General features: G+C 53.6%; 4 protein-coding genes across 4 annotated transcripts; all 4 read right to left on the bottom strand.

Annotated features, from left to right (window-relative positions):
* Positions 1-623: 623 nt before the first annotated feature.
* On the bottom strand, positions 624-2274 carry CGGC5_v007187 (uncharacterized protein; the record flags this gene model as incomplete). The annotated part of the gene is made up of 4 exons (XM_032035723.2): positions 624-1453; positions 1515-1825; positions 1991-2175; positions 2230-2274. 4 exons carry the CDS (start codon positions 2272-2274, stop codon positions 624-626), a joined length of 1371 nt encoding a protein of 456 aa, XP_031885138.2.
* A 1771-nt stretch (positions 2275-4045) lies between these two features.
* Positions 4046-5815, bottom strand: PNS1 (the record flags this gene model as incomplete). Its single annotated transcript, XM_032027758.1, has 3 exons — positions 4046-4363; positions 4418-5431; positions 5522-5815. 3 exons carry the CDS (start codon positions 5813-5815, stop codon positions 4046-4048), a joined length of 1626 nt encoding a protein of 541 aa, XP_031875903.1.
* Positions 5816-7604: 1789 nt separating this feature from the next.
* On the bottom strand, positions 7605-9232 carry ATG17 (Autophagy-related protein 17; the record flags this gene model as incomplete). Its single annotated transcript, XM_032027756.1, has 2 exons — positions 7605-8621; positions 8675-9232. The coding sequence occupies 2 exons, from the start codon at positions 9230-9232 to the stop codon at positions 7605-7607; spliced, it is 1575 nt and encodes a 524-aa protein (XP_031875922.1).
* Positions 9233-9940: 708 nt separating this feature from the next.
* CGGC5_v007184 (uncharacterized protein) lies at positions 9941-11149 on the bottom strand (the record flags this gene model as incomplete). The annotated part of the gene is made up of 5 exons (XM_032027755.2): positions 9941-10406; positions 10461-10665; positions 10715-10902; positions 10960-11002; positions 11050-11149. 5 exons carry the CDS (start codon positions 11147-11149, stop codon positions 9941-9943), a joined length of 1002 nt encoding a protein of 333 aa, XP_031875923.2.
* Positions 11150-16332: the final 5183 nt, after the last annotated feature.

Genomic DNA, 16332 nt, shown 5'->3' with positions numbered 1-16332 from the left:
GAATTCGATGGCCCCTCACTTGCCTATGGATTCAACCCCAACGGCCGCAAGCACTGGCTCCTTCCTGAGTACTACCATGATTCCCTCCACATGCGCAGGCTAACCCCGCAGGATTTAACCGGGCGATCAAGGCTGGGGAATGATCTTTCCTCAAAGTTGGGGTACTCCGGAGATGAACGCGGGGCATCGTGGGGTTAATCATTGCTGATTTGTTACTCTTCATAGCCTGCGTACCCCGCGATGCGGATAGCAGATGCATTGGCGGAAATGCTGCTGCGCCTCTCGCTGCGAGATACCGCGAGCCAGTCAAACCGAATTAGTGGGTATGTTACTGCGAAGAGTAAGCATATCGACCTCTCATAAAACACATTCGGTAATTTTGAAGAAAGCAGTATGTTTATTTTCAGGTCTTGTTTGCTTAAAGTGGCCAGTCAACATTGTACGCCCATGGATGTGAGACATCCGACCATCTTCGTAGAGGTAAGAAAACGACGACACGCGTCTGATTTAAAATGTCCCAACCGAACAAAAGAAGCAGCAGCCCCCGAGAAACCACCCGGACACAAAGCGTAGACATGCCTCCCTACCGCCACCTTGCGTTATCACTCTTCGAATGACTCCCTTCACGGTAGCTCAGATCTGTCAGGCTTCTCCCGAATCTCGGGCATCTCGTACACCGCCCTTGCGTCATGCGAGAGCTCTGCATGCGAACCATGTCCATAAGGTCCCTGAGACGGGTGGACTCCCTGCTGATAATACTGCGAAGGATGAGGCCGTGGTGATCCCATGGGCGTCGGAGAGACGGTGCTCATGCTCATGTCTGACACAGGCCGCTGGATGCCCGTCCCGTCCGAGAAAGTCGAGGGCGAGTTGGGATACACGATGTTGTGCTTGTCGTAACCAGGATACGGCTCAGGGGAAGACGGCATTCCCGGTGAGTGATATTGAGGAGCCGGAGAGGACTGGGGATAATGCGCTGGTGCTGAGGCCGGTGCCGGTGCCGGTGCTGGGGCCTGGGTCTTCTGTGCACGGCGTCGCCGCCACATGAAGAAGACGCCTGCAAGAATAGCAATCACGCCCACCGCTGCCCCGACTGCAATGCCTGCAATGGCGCCTGTGCTCAATCCACCATCATCAGAGTCTTTGGAGGCAACTCTCGATGCTTGAGGTTTCGAGCCTATATCGGTGGCTTCGTCGGGTACGAATCCCTTGCTGGGAATCGGGTCGGGGGCAAAGAAGGCGGTCACTTCACTGCCAAGGTCTGCGCAGCGATCTTGCAGACGCGGCAGTTCGATCAATGTGAAGGGCCAGGGAGATAGCGTGGCCTTGGGGTTTTCTGACTCTTTGGGGCACCTGTCGCCGCAGGTTTCTGGGTGATTACAGACCCAAGGCTGGTCGACGCTTTCTCTGTCTTTGTCTTCACAGAGGACAAGGCCAGTCCATGACGACTTGCCTGAACACCATTGTCAGATGCCATCAAGACCTCCGCGGCGGGAGGATTGGTAGCAGCTTACCTGGATCCAGATTACACTTGCGCGGGCAGCTTGAATGAGCATACGTTTCGTCGTTGCAGCCATACTGGTATGTGTTGGTTGTCTTTGGGTCCCAGCAACTGCTATGGTCCAGACACTCATGGCCCGCAAAACAGCACCAGGTGTAGTCATTTGGGTCCACGTCCGTCTCGTTCTGACATGGCAGCAGTTCAGGAGGAGCGACTGCGTTCTCGTGGTAGTAGCATTGGTTCCAGTTCTTGTGCCCAGTGACCAAGGAGGTCGAGACGATAAGAATGGTACCGAATGTCGCCTTGAACATCGTATTCGTAATGCTGGTTTGAAAGGTTTCGAGAAGACAGTTCGACCTGTCGACCAGGCTCTAACGGCAATTCAACGTCTGAGCTTGTTCGGTGGGTAGGAAGAAAGTAGAAGTCAAAGAAGTCGGGAGACGGCGAGGAATCCCAGACAAAAGTGGAACAATAGGCTACTAGGCCTACTCTCTAATTTCTCTCTCCATGTCCTCGCCAACCAACAGGAGTCCATCTCTGCGCAGCTGAGTCCTGAGCCAAGCCGTTCTGCTGACGGCCCCCAACAGCCAAGCCGCAGCCTGCTTCCAGCCTGCCTCCCGGCCGCTCCCAACGGTGATATTGACTGCACCAACACGCCAATTTGATCGTAGGATCTGCAAGGATTTGTCAATGATCACCCTCATATTCGACGTTGGTGTCTGACAGACCAGTTGTGACACCCAGCTGGGAATTCCGAACCCCATGCCCCGCATTCTGCCATACCGCTCGAGAGGCAGGCTGCCGACATGAATCCAAAAGGAGCCATATTCCATGCACCGCTAAATGACAATTTTCCATAAGTGTACGGGGTACAGCTAGCTAGGATCTGCTCCGAGAGATCGACGGGTTATTCCAGGCTGGTTGTCAAGCTTGATGGGAAGGATTTCGGAAAGCAGTGGGCTCCAAACGCACTGCCGTGGTCCAGAAGCGAAAGGATCATGATGAGAAAGGATACTCAGTAGCCAGTCGCTTGTCCGAATCGCTCATCTTACTGTTGCCAGTCCGAGGTCTCAGGTCAGCTGAAGCGCCACAACGCAACACCAGCAGCAGTTGGAATCGGTATTGTACCCTGACCCAAGTGTGGTCAGCATGAAGGTTGTGTGCAATCTGGGGAACTCGTATTACGCACGTTGATTTTGTGCCAGTAAGTCTGAGACTGTCGATGTTGGTGACCTCGAATGAGCTAGTTCAAGAATGGGGCCGTAGCACCACCGTCGCAACTTTCGCAAATATCGCAAGGTGGAAACCGTGAAAGATTTATCCGCAAAAAAAAAAAAAAAAAAAAAAAAAAAAAAAAAAAAGGGGGTTCTACAAAACGACCCAATCCCTTGGCAGCTCTAAGAATCCCTTTCTCCCACCTTAAGCCATTAGTCCTCGCTCGGGCCGGGCCGTTGAAGGCAGCGTTTCCGCTTGGGGCTGGCTGGTGGGACACAGTCCTTACATGGAGAAAACAACGCTCTTACCTCGTATCAACATAAATTGCCTGAAACTCAAGTTCGGCTCCACGATCGAAGGCCGGCGGAGTGGCCATCTTCAATAAGGCTCACTGTACTTTTTCCCTAGAAATTGAAAAAGAAAAGGTGCGTTATCACAACATCACTATACGTGCCATATCCTCCTGGAGGGCCGAGTTAGCGTCTCGCCGCCATGAATGATCGCCAACGAACAGATATCTCGCATATAAGGTTAAGAACCGTGCCGATGACAACCTTGATAGGAGACGGGCGAATTCTCGAAGCGGGTCAGCGGGGGAGACGCATATCATCAACCGCCATGGGGGACATCGTAGAGCAGGGCCGGATCTCGGAGCATGGCGTGTCCGTCAATTGTGTATTGTATTCATCCCCCGTGTCGGGGTATCTGGGCCCTGACGCCGTTCGGGACGGTCTGCTCCATCGTCCAGGACAGGGAGATACCAGTATGTAGAATCAAGTTCGTGACGGAAATTCGGACAGTCATGTAAGCACTAATGATGGGATAAAGCCCAAAGACCCACAGCAAGATCGTGAATGGGTCAAGTAAACTGTCGGGGAAGTGAAAGAAACTGGTGCTACCGCACATCGAGCCGACCACAGATGAGGAAGGTCTTTGGGCAAGGTAGCTCATGAACTCACAGGAGGTGGGAGTGTCGTTGGCAAGCTGTCGGTAGAGCGCATCACCCCTTAGATGATTCTGTGCAACAGATCAAGGAAGGTAAACTTTGAGTTGACGTAGGGCGAATGTGGAGCAACTCCGACTTGCTTCGAGCGTCTATACAGCCAATAGCACACATGCTCTGTGCGAGAAAACACTCCCACGGGCGGGTTTGAAGGAGTTTGATTAGTACCAGTACTCAATATTACAAATTTCGCAAATTGAATTCAAAGTTGGGTATCCCCATGCGCCCCGGCCCTCGCCTTAAACATGCCGTCCCATTCATTCTGCGGCTTCAATGATTCGATCTAACCAGTTGGAAAGCTGCATTATATCCATCTTCGCAGTCAATCAGGCGTGAATAGCCTGCTGAACCTCCGGATAGACCCTGACCATCTCATCGTACAACTGGGGGTGGTCTCTCATCATGACCTGAGGGTCCCAAGCTGCTGCGACGAAGATGGTGTCGATGCCGCTTGAGATGGGAGTTGTGAAAACGTTGGCAATCTGCATGCCGATGAGGAAAGCGAACGCCACCACCACAGGAGTGTAGGCGCCGGTCGAGTTGTAGGCTGGGTGTGTGAAGACCATGTAGAGGTACGCGAGGAAAGCGCACGCGTAGCCGATGAAGACGGCGCCAAAGGAGAGAACCGGGCCGATGAGGCATTCCTAGAAATATGAGTACAGGAGCTTTGCTGATTTACAACAGGGGCAACTACTCACATTGACCAGAGCGTCGATGCCACGGTCCTTGATCATCTTCCATGTATCCTTCGCAGCGGGGATATACGCCTTGCCGTACAGCGCGATGTGGGAAAAGGCATATCTGTTCAGGAAGGAGACGGCCCAATCCAGGATGGAGATCAGGCACCCCAGGATGCAGAACAGGATGTATCCTACAATGTTACCGTCTCCAGCAGCCTGGGACCTCGCGACAGAGCAAAGGTGGCGCAAAAAGTTGATAATGGCAACGATCAAGCTGCCGAAGCTGATGGAGCCGAAGCTGTAGGTCAGAGAGCGCTTGAGAGCTCCACGGGTGGCGCCCTTGGGGAAGTTGTTGACGCAAAAGTACCACGAGCCGTAGACGCCCGAGATGGTGACGTGGATGACGTTCTTGAGAACTTCGGAGATCCAGTACATCGCAAACGTGATGAAGACGAGGATACCAATCACTTTTCCTTGACTACATTGACCGTTCCTACACTGCGGGTTGTTCGCCGACGGTTGGTACTTGGAGTACGTCGCGACCAACGTCACAGAGTACCACGCAGCAAACGCGGCGCCGAGCATACCACCCAGGAACGACACGAGGTAGACGTGGCCGTACTTCTTGGAGACCTGGATCGAGGTCTTGAGCATCAGCGCCGAGAAGGGGATGCGCGGGATCCAGCTGATGAAGGCGATGACCAAGAACACGCCGAAGATGAGGAAGACGATGCCGCCGGAGTAGTACTTCCTGGAGAGCATGTAGATGGCGGTGACGAAGGCGAAGACGATGTTCAGAATGCCCGTGACCCAGATGAAGGCCTTGGGGAAAAGGCGGGCAAGCCATACGTAGCCATAGCTCAGGACGACGGCGACTGCGAGGCAGAAGGCGAAGAGGACGATCGTGTTAGTGGACAGGCCGAAAGTGTTGCCGCCATCGTAGATGCCGCCGCCATTCAGCGACTTGGTCTGGCTGTAGCCAGAGATGGTGAGGCCTGAGACTGCCGCAAACCCGAGGAAAACGAGCCAGAACTACAGACGGTCAGTTACGAAGTACGGGAACGAATGACAGGAAGGGCGAAAGCGAAGGACGATGAAGGTGACAACATCGCAGCAGCTTACCAAAATAGCGGCCCAGAGATCATTCCACTTGGGCTTCTCAACCTTGAAGGCCTCCTCGAAGGTATACTTCTCCGGGTCGTAGCCCTGCGGCGGCGCGTTGTATCCGTAGCCATTGCTGCCATTATACCCATTACCCCCGTCGTATGCGAACTGCTGCTGCGGCGGCGGGTGAGGTTGCTGGTGGCCGTTGTTCTGGTATCCGTTGTTGTACTGCTGCGCATACTTGGGATCGTAGGGTTGCTGCTGCTGCTGGCCACCGTAGTAGCCAGCTGACTCGCCGTACGGTTGCGACATTGGTCCCGGTGGACGATTGGCGATGGGACCGCGCCTGACGTTGCTGTCTTCGCTGTTGTATATCGGGGTATGCGATGGTGAATATGGCGAGACGAAGACGACGATGGAAGCAATGGGAGGTAAGTAAACAGCTAGCAGAGAAAAGAAATTGGTCGCAGAGGAAATGACAGTCTCAGGTGTTTGGCGCGTGGAATGATTTAGATTCAATGACGGAGCTGTTTTGGCGCCGGCCGGCTGCCCACCCGTCCCCCTGTACCTACCTTCCGCTACTTTTTAGGCTTAAGCTTCACCTCCCGGGGCCCCGCCGTGGCCCCTGCGGCCTTGCCAAATCCAAAGCTGTCCAATGACGTTACCACTCGCCGTGCACGGGCAGAAAAAAGCACAAAGACTAAAGCAGATTGCGGGCACAGGATTGGCTGCTGCGTCTGCTAGCTGTGTCGATGCAAGCTGAACTTGAGGAAAGCGCACCAGGGGAGAGTGGAAAGGGCGCCCCGCCTGCTCATACAGGTTACGCGTCGAATTGCCGAGAGTCACGTGCCAAGGCTTGTCTGGGAAGATCCCAGTCTTGGCGGCCCTAGCAATCGTCGAAATCTTGGCTTACATAACCTGCTGTTTGCAGATGGGTTTTTTTTGGGTCACGGCTCTATCGAAGGGTCTAACGAGGTCCAATCTCGGACAGATGTCGATCGATGGGATGAGATGAGATGAACCGCTAAACACACTCGCATCTCACCGGCCGTGACACTCGGCTGCCTCGAACTGCGTTGTGAATCTAGTCCTACGGATACATGACGTCTAACAAGGTGCACAATGTGTTGCTTCTGCTGTTGCATGCCAAACGAAACACCACCGCCCGGCCGAGACATTTCCCTCGGATATCGGCATCGCAACCCCGGTCGCCCGCAGCCCAGCCAAGCACGCAAAATCGGCCCAGGCCATGCATCATCCCTCGCCCAGATCCTGTTTCCTCCACCACAGCCATGATTTGCAGGTTTTCTTGCAGGGACATGCGGCGAATAACATGACTGTCCCCTCGAGCCTAAAACTTGTTGTTGGCCAGCGCCATGCTTTTTGTTTGGCATGTCTGCTGATGGCCTCCATTTGTCAATCGTCGCTGTCGCAGACTGTCGCAGCGCATCGTCTGCCGCTGTAGCATCGCGCGCGACACCCGAGCAGGCGTTGGAATTAATGATGATGGTGACCACTGACCACCTATTTTGACTTGACTATGGCGACTGCATCTCCTTATGCCTTTGCCGTTGTCGTGGCTAGTATCGTCGTCACCTTAATTAATACTGCTGCTGCCGTCGTCTCGGCCATCGTTTCTGCCATTGCTACATTTTGTCACTATTCAGACGTTTCGAACCCGGGCAGTACACTCGGTTGCGCCCCCAAGTGTGACCGTGGTGTCCCTCAATCCTACGCAAGAGATAGACGAAAAGGGCGGTCTCCAAAAAAGGGCCTCGTGCCATTCTTAGACAACCAGAGACGTGAAATTGTCGATCCTACAAGGGCTAAGAATACCACTACTACGACAAACTCATACAAAGCGGAGAATGAAGAAAAAAAACGACATTGCCAGCCAGGTAGGAAATAAAAAGCCGTTAAAAAAACAGATCGCCGCCGTGCCGATTTCCCAACCCAATTCCATTCCTGAGCCTAGCTGAAGGCCAATCATCCTATCTATGAACGCCAGTAAAATGAAAGAAAGAGAGGAGAACGACCCATCCAGAATAATCCTAACACAAAAAACACATAACGGAACAAAGCGCTACACATCACAACGCTACTACCGCTGCTGGCTTCGCTCCAGCCTGTCCCGCGCCGCATCCACAACGCTCCGGTCCAGCGCCGGCGTGCTCCGCGACCCGCCGCCGCCCGCATCCTCCTCCGCGGACCCGTCGTCCACCACGGCCACGAGCTCCATCCTCTTCATCCCGGCGTCCATACCAGGCCAGAGGTCTGTCGGGATGAACTCCCCAATATCCTGGCGGAACCCCTCGCGCTCGCGCCGGTCGTTCTCGACGAGCTTGTCGACGCTGTCCTTGGCCTTGCGCCAGATGTTCTGGATCTTGTCCTCCACCAGCCGCCGCCGCTCGACCTCCAGAATGAGATTGTCGTACGCGCCGGCGTACTTCTCGTAAAAGTCCCTCAGGTCGTCCATCTCCCCGAGCTTGCCGTAGATGGTGAACCGCTCGTCCTCCCACCGCTGCAGGAACTCGGCCTCGCTGGCGATGTAGCTCGCCACGCGGCCGCCAATCTCCTCGAGCGCCGTGAAGGCGTCCAGCGTGCCGATGAACGCGGCCTTGGTCTGCCCCGTCTGCGCCGTCAGCGCCGCGAAGTCCTCCTCCATCGCGTGCAGCCGCTCGTTGATCTCCTGGACCACGCTGTCGACCTCGGCCGCGTCGCTGACGACGATGTCCAGCATGTCGGCGCGGTCCTGCGTCGTGATGGGCTCGAGGTCCGGCATGTGCGACTCCTGGTCGGCGATGACGCCCGATATCGAGACGCCGTCGCCGCCCTGGGACTGCGTCACTTCCGCTGCCCTGCGGCGGGCGAGAGCCGCGCCGCCTTCTGTCGTCCGCACCGCCGTGACGCAGAGGTCAAAGTGTTTTGTGAGGGATGTGAGGAGCTGCGCCATGCAGTGGGAGTGTTCGACGAGCGACACCAGCAACTCGGGGATGGGATCGTGATGGGAGGAATTCGATAGCGATCGGGGTAAGGGTGTCGTCGTTATCGTCTTTTTCAGGGCTCGTAGGTCGTCGTCGAATCGAAGGAGGTCGCCGTCGAATGAGGTTTGGATAGCCTGTACATCAAAGTCGGTCATGTGCGTGGGATGCATATGGATGGATGACGCACCTGCAGCTCGCCGAGGCTCTGCTTCAGAGCCTCGACCATTACGTGGACGCTCTTCTCGTCCACGAAATCCATCAGATTGCGCCTCTCCTCCCCGGGCGGCCTAAACACGGACTCAACGGTTGTGTTCTTCAGCATCGCCATGGTATCCTGCAACTTCTCATTCGTCGCATCCATCGTCTTGACGAGGTTCTTGAAGTCGCGCTTGCCGGCATCGTAGGTCCTCTTCAGGCCGCGGCGGACCTTCATCAGCAGCGCCAATTGCTCCGCGATGGCGCGCTTCAGGAACTGGCTCTCGGCGTACAGGACGACGGCCTCCTCGTGGGCCTGGCGGGCGTCGGTGGCGATCTCGTTGGCGCGCAGGACGGCAGTCATGGACGAGAGGGAGCGTTTGGCGGCGAGTAGGTGTTCCACCAGTGTCTCAACCGGGACGGGGTCGGCGGCGTTGGAGGCGGAGTCGGAGGGGGCGGGATCGCGGCGGTCTCTGGAATGTGAAAGGGAGTCTCGGCCGGCGGAGGTGGACGAGGCTGCGCTCCGGCTCTGCGACGGCGAGTTCGCCATGTTGAATGGGGAAAAGAAAGAAGGAAAAGGGTGGATGCCAAAAGGGTTCTGCTGACTTCACGGGGATGGTCAGGAATTGAATCGATGCATATTTAGAAGAAAAGGGTAAAGAGGTCTGCGATATTAGGTGGTCAGGTCCAGCAGGGTGCGAAAGGGAAACGGAGGGCGGATGGAGGAACGGGAAGACGGGCGGGTAGTGTAGGTAGATGGGATGGTGTAGGGGACGAGGATGATGTCGCGATAAGGTTGGAGCTCGTCAGGTGTGTACTGTGTGATCCCTTATCGGCCTTATCGCATCGTGGTGACGCGCCGTAAGGGTTCCTGTTAGTGCAGGCGCTCGGCCGTTCGCAGCAGCCTTATGTCACTAGTGGGTACCTCCCCCCTGTAGCAGGTCACTTTGGGCCCGTCTGATTGGACGAGAGTCAGGGGACTGGCTGTCGCTGTCTGGGAAGCTCCCCGTAGCTTGCTGCTTCTCCAGCGCTCTGCAACGCTAAGCCAAAGGTCCAGAACGCTGCCATGTTTCGCTGCGAACGGAAGTGATTCGCTCAGCTCCGTGCCGTGTCACCCTTCGCCGGCCAGATTCGTCTCACCGGCCAGGGATATCTACCTCTCTGGTCATGATTACTTTTTTTGACGTCTGTCTGTCTAATGACAAGCTGGAAACCCCTGACGCAATGCAAGACACGGCTGAGGCCTCGTCTCATGGCGTCATACCTTCTCGGAATGACAGGCGCAGTTCTGGTCCCCCATGATCCTCGCATTTGGATTACCCCCGTACACCCAGACCTCGTATGTCCTTCTTCCACCGGGACTATCCACAACTATCCCCCGGAAGCTTCGTTGGTGAGACATCTCGGGCGTCGTCACGCCGCAGCTTTCCGCCATTGTGTCTTGGCTGCGTATTGACCGCAGAGGCAGTGCCTCCGTCGACGCGGTCCTCCTCCTGGGGCGTCTCGTGAAGAGTCTCGAGAGGCACTTGCGCATGTATTCGATGAATGGCTTCGTTGTGCCAAAGACCAGAAATACAAGGAGGGACGCCGTCACTCCAGGCATGAAGAGGAGGAAATCTTGTCGCGCTCGCTTGGCGGAGATGTCTGGCGTGAGCCGCGCGTGGTCCACGGCAATGTTCTTTCTCGCGCTCGTCGAAAACAGCATGATGGTGACTTCAAACATACTGTCCAAAGTTAGCCTTCTCCGTGATATCTCGGGCGAATGCCATGCAACTTACGCCAGAATCACAAACGAAATCATGAATCGCAGCATGAGCCATCTGTCGTAAATACTCGTCTTGCGGGGCTTGTGCCCGCTGGTTCCTCTCGAAGATGACGGCTGGCCGTACCCAACGTTCAGCTTCTGCAGCCTTCGTCTGGATTGGATGTATCGTATCAGTATGGCCAGTGTTGCAACGCTGCCAAAGCCGATGCTCCATAACACTTTTGCTGTCAACATCCTTCAAGTTTTGTTGAGAAATGGAGAACCTACATGGCTGTCCAGCCAGCAACAGGAATCCACCAAAGTTGTTCCGTATTGACGGAGCTTGCAGGCATGTCGTCGTGACTAGAGGGAACAAGGGCGAGAAGATCTTGCCAATTTGGTTGATAATCAGAAGTGGTCTCTTGAGCTTTGGCTTCTCATTCAGGCCCCAGACGGATTGCGCCAGTGCGAAAGCCCTGTTGAGCTCTTGATTAGAATCATGCAGTTATTTTGCCCAAACCGAGTATTCGTACCAGAACATGTCGAACAACGCAAGCACGTTGTAACAGTAGTATTCTTAGTCATGTTAGTGATGATCCAGCGTAGCTCGGGTGAAGACTTACGAATGTAGTACAGCACCAAATCTTCCCCAATCGCAGCATTCGATATAACGGCCTCAGGGCTCGCAACATTGGTCGCTGCATACTCAAACCGAGCAGTCATGATATCCTCCCAGTACAATACCAGTCGCGTTTGCTGTATGATGGAGCAAACCGTGCTCAGTGTCGTGAAGTATGCCAAACAATTCACATCTAAACTCATTAGTTATTGTTGGGAGTCACTTCATGCCGAGCACAACATACAGCTGATCCGTTCACCATGTTGCCAAGCAAGCCATACTACCATCAGACTCCCCGAAAGACATATAACAGAGTAAATAAGGACCCCAACGACCGTGCCCACGGCGTCTTCCGGGATCTGAGCCATGGTACGGACGACTCGTCACAATATCACCATGTCGTCGATGAATCGGTAGTGAAAGAGGCACAGACCATAAGTTCTCACAAGAATGGCATATTCCGAATCGTATATTTATCATCTCAACTAGCCGCACCCATTCCTCCCGTGGTTGCCACATCGCAGCCCTCCCCAAAAAAGAAGGAGGCAAAAAGTCGAAGGAGAAAAAGCGATGCATTATCACCCACACCATCCTCTTTATCCCGGCCCCATCCACACCTTTTTTTCCCTTTCCTTCCTGCCGTCCTGCCGTCGGGAGTGTTCCGGCGCGAGACCAATAGGGAGTTTCCATTTACACACTCTTCGCCTTAATGAGCGAACCGCCCATCCATCTTATCCTGCTACCGGAATAATTATCGGACGATAACGTCGAACCTCACCTCGGCCTCGGCCCAAGCCTCCTAATGGGGATGCATGCGTCTAGAGAGAATCTGCAGGGGGCTGCGATATGAAACCCCCGCTTTTGATATCCCATCTTGAACGACCACAGGCTCCAGCTTCTTCGGCATCGTGGGTATAATGCGCCTGTTATGATCGTAGGCCTGGGTTGCCGGAATGGTAGAATTGTGCTTGGGTATGAGAAACGAAACAATTACACTCACTTGCGTGCTGGTGGCTGAAGAGAAGTGAGTCTTGGCTCTTGTGAGGCCTCGGCCACAAGATGATGATGTGACTGAGATGAATCTGGTTCTTTCGACTCCGAAACCTTGGGACATTCAAGTTTGGTTTGGGACGATTAACTGCATTTCAGACTCGTTAGAACTGAGAAATGATGATACACCAACACAAAGTCGACACAGCAGAAGTATCACCAGTTTTAGTCCCCCCACTTGGATTGAGTTCAATTGACAGCGGCCCCGTCCGAACACGCGGCTTCATCCCACACGATGTCACTTCCGAAGAAGACTAAGTGTAAAAGGCCCCCAAAATCAGACTTCCTACACGCACTCATCAACAGCAATCCTGTCCGAAGCCTTCGGACCTTCACCACACCAGACATGTAAAAACCCCGGGACCTGCATGCAGCGATATGCTTATTGTGTGCTCCGTCAGCACTACCCCGCAGCACGCATCTCTTTCCCTGAGTGGAATTCTCCGAACATGCATCAAAATTCTCCTTCCTTCCCTGGAAACCATCCCCCGGACTCACGTTCTGGATTCGCGCACCGTCATGCAGCGCACAACGTCTGCTCCGTTTCTGTGCTGGCCACCAGCAAAATGAGGAAATAGGTGCCATACTGCCGACAGGAGCCGGCGCTCAATCCCTTCCGCGTTGGGCCAGACTGCAGCATCATGGTGGGAGGGTAATTAATCAGCGGGAAGGGCAGATAAAACCCCTGCAGCAGTAGCTGCCACATGGGAGTTGTGGGTGGGTTGTCTGGGCTCACGACATGGTCGCCGATCGACGAGTGCCTGCCTGCCCGGCCGAAGCCCCAGCCCCCCTCTTTTTTCGACGTCCGCAGCCTCTCGTTCAGAGGCCGTCGCAATTGAGTGTGAGGGTCGCATCACGAGACGCTAGTGAAAGTGCTTGCAGGACTGGCTCCGTTTCGAGCCAGGGGCGGCCCGCGACGGCGACGCCCGGCGAGCCTGAATGACGGAGACATCCGTGACGAACAACCAGGCTGGCACACGGATTCTATCAGTCGGGCAAACCTAGCGTTTAGGTATACCGTTCTGGCCGAAGTGAGGTTGCATTCTCGGGCGGATCGTCGTCTGTTCTAGACTTGCATGCCGTGGTGGCGATGGGTTGAGACACACTTGTGTCTAGATGAGATGAAACTTGACACCATCTTTTATCGACCACGTGTATCAATCAAAATGCCATATTGCCATCGATCTTTGTAATCCTTAGAAGATCGGTTTCAAGTGACTTGTCTTGTCTGAAGGGGTGTGCGGCTTCGGCTCCGGGATACCCATCGGCCACCGGCTAAGATCACCGGGGACGGAGCTGGGTGAAGTCCCGTCAGCTGAGTACAAGTCAACGGTCTTTTACATCTCTCCGAAGGGTTTCGGAGGGGTTTACGCCCTCTGACACAAACACCAACGTATGTATGAAATGTCTTGTTAGGAAGATGCAGAGTCACGTATGTGTGGTGGTCAGCAAGACCAAGTCCTCCCGACGGCTCTCTGCGAGCAATGACTGTCCAACAGCCCCAGTGTAATCCATAGCACCGCCAGTTCCCGTCGTTCTCTTTAACTCTCTCCATACTAACAACGCCTTCCGCCCATCTACATTCCACTTTTCTCTCGTAGAGCTCTAGCCGGCTCTTTCTCCGGCATCTCAACCACGACCCGCCGACGGCGCTAGCAAAATATTCTCCGTCCCCATGGCCCACCCCGAACGCCGTCGACGGGGCCGAGCCACGCCTCTATCCACACTTTCGTCGCCAACCGCAAAATTTCATTTCTCTCGCAAACGACGGTCCGCTTTCTGCATCCACCCGCCTCCATCGTGAAAATTCTGCATCCCGCGCATTCTTGGACTCCCTACCCGCCGAACTCCTCAACATCCACTGGGATTCATCCCAGTAACAACTGGCCGGTTGGCCCAATGGCAAGGCGTCTGACTACGATTCAATCGTGAAATCAGGAGATTCTGGGTTCGACCCCCAGGCTGGTCAATCTTTTGCCTCTTGGAATGTTTTATACCTGTTGACCGTCCCGGCCTCGAATCTTTAGACGTTACCGACTGTGCAATCAGTATCAAGCGGTTTTCGTGGCTCAGTCGGTAGAGCGTTGGTCTCATATTATTCAATATGACTCTGTCTAAGACAGAGATATCCAAAGGTCGAGAGTTCGAGCCTCTCCGAGGACAATCCTTTTTAGCATATGTAGTGCCCTTTCGTGGGTGAGCTCCCTGGACTTTATTTACCCTTTTGTCTCAGGCTACGATGTACAACAAACAGTAGAAGTCCCCATCTATGTATGCGTGCCGTTCAGAACACTATTAAACACTGTAGTTAAATGTTCTTGTAACCGTAACATTTATTACCTGCTAGTCTCAGTAACATAGTGCGTCTCTGTCGTGATAGGAAGTAAAACTTCGCTAGAAAATGCTTTCTAACTTCCACGTCTCGGTTGTTACAGTAACCCCAATTCAAACGACGTGATATTACAGATGAGGAAATAACTGCAACCACACGGGCATTGAAAAGGCGCCTATGGCTTGCGAAGGATTCGACAGTCAGATAAAGACGCGCAATCCCATTCAACGCCCCAAATGCAAACAAAGTCCACGTCATGACTGTGCCGATGACGGTGTCAATGTCTACATAGAAGGCCAAAGTTGCAACGACGAAATTTCCAACGGGCATGATGCTTGCTGCTTTCCAGCAGATTCCCTCGGCTTGTGTGGGAAATTTGCCGTTCCATCCAGACAGATGTAGTCCACTGTAAATCAGTGTGATAACCAGTGTGGACACAGAGAATCGGTAGCTGAGGTCACCCAGAGTCTGGTGCCCGTCGTAACCATAGAACCAGGGTCCAATGAGAACGGATGCAGCATAGAACCACGAGTTTGACTTATCGTATCGGTCTTCAATGCTGAATGCATAGTTGCCCCCCCCCCCCCGAAGAAAAATGATTTGAAATCAGTCCTAGAAAGATCCTGTTCATAAGGTTGTAAGTCGGCTCCGTAATAATCGCGGATAAATTGCGTTGCCTTTCGTAGACGAACGATGTCGGTTGGCTGAAGATACAGAATTGGCCTCCCGTTATACTTGAGACCGAATGGCAGGGTCTCGCGTTGCCGAAGACCTCCAGAGTGGGGAACTTCTCTCTGAACCTCAAGGTCATTCCGATTGATGTCTTGCGGGATTCCAGAAGTGTCCGAAATCACGTTTATAGAATCGTTATCAGCGGGGTGACTGTAGCTGTCCCTTGGATCTGCAAGAACAAATTGATTGGGGCAAAGTTGTGATTGAATCGCGAGACTTATGGATCCCAAAACATCGTCAGACTCCGAGCCTAAAAGCTCGGGAGTGTTCAGGTCAAGAGGTTTCTGGATTGGTGTTAAGGGATGATTGATAGACATTTCCTTTGTGACAACTTACTGACGTCCAGCAGAGCAACACAGCCAATGCGCATACCACATGAACCATCGTGTGTATCTCCAAAAGTATGATTGGAAGCCCTTGCGCCTTTCGAGCGATGCATTGAATAAACATCCATAGGACTTGAGTAGCAATCAAGACTTTCTGGAATACGTTTGCTTTGCTCTTTTCAGTGACATTCGCACGCTCCATCATGGTTTTGAGATCCAACAGTCCCATATCGATCAACTTCAAAAAGCCGGCAGGAGATATCGCCAACCTCCCTGGGCTGAATTTCATAAAGTCTGGACCGACACTGATACCCTCCCGGTCCAAGTCTACTTGGAAACCCCCCATCTCGACAAAGAAACAAAAGTTGAGCGGAATCTTCTGTTCACGAACCTCTTAATTAGCTAGGTATACTGAAAAGCTGAGTGGTTTAGAACGAACAATGGGGCAAGACTTGTTTTTCTGCGAATGCAGTCTCTTCAGCTTTTCCCGCAGTGAGCGAGCTGCAAATAATTGAGTTGCTGCAATAACGAGCACCGTGTCGGGATAGAAAATAGTGATTACGGTCCATCTAAGCTTGTCGAAAAAGCCCGCAAAACGCCCTCTCTTCACTGGGATATTCAGATGAAGTACCGACCAGACGCAAGCGAAAAGTGTAACAACGCAAGTCAATAAAATATCGACGGTGCCTCTCACTTTGGGAGAGTCTACCCATGATGCTGCGGAGATCGTCGAGAGTGCTTTCGAGTTACCATCATGTTCCGTAATGAGCCGTTGAATGTCGTCCGCTGACTGCGATTTTGCCGCAGTGAAATTCAAAATGGCAAGGGAAAACAGCCAAAACGCCGA

Source organism: Colletotrichum fructicola (assembly GCF_000319635.2).
Source record: "Colletotrichum fructicola Nara gc5 chromosome Unknown KSG_Nara_v1_contig04, whole genome shotgun sequence".
NCBI classification, from domain to species: Eukaryota; Fungi; Ascomycota; class Sordariomycetes; order Glomerellales; family Glomerellaceae; genus Colletotrichum; species Colletotrichum fructicola.
This window is presented reverse-complemented; position numbering and strand designations above follow the sequence as displayed.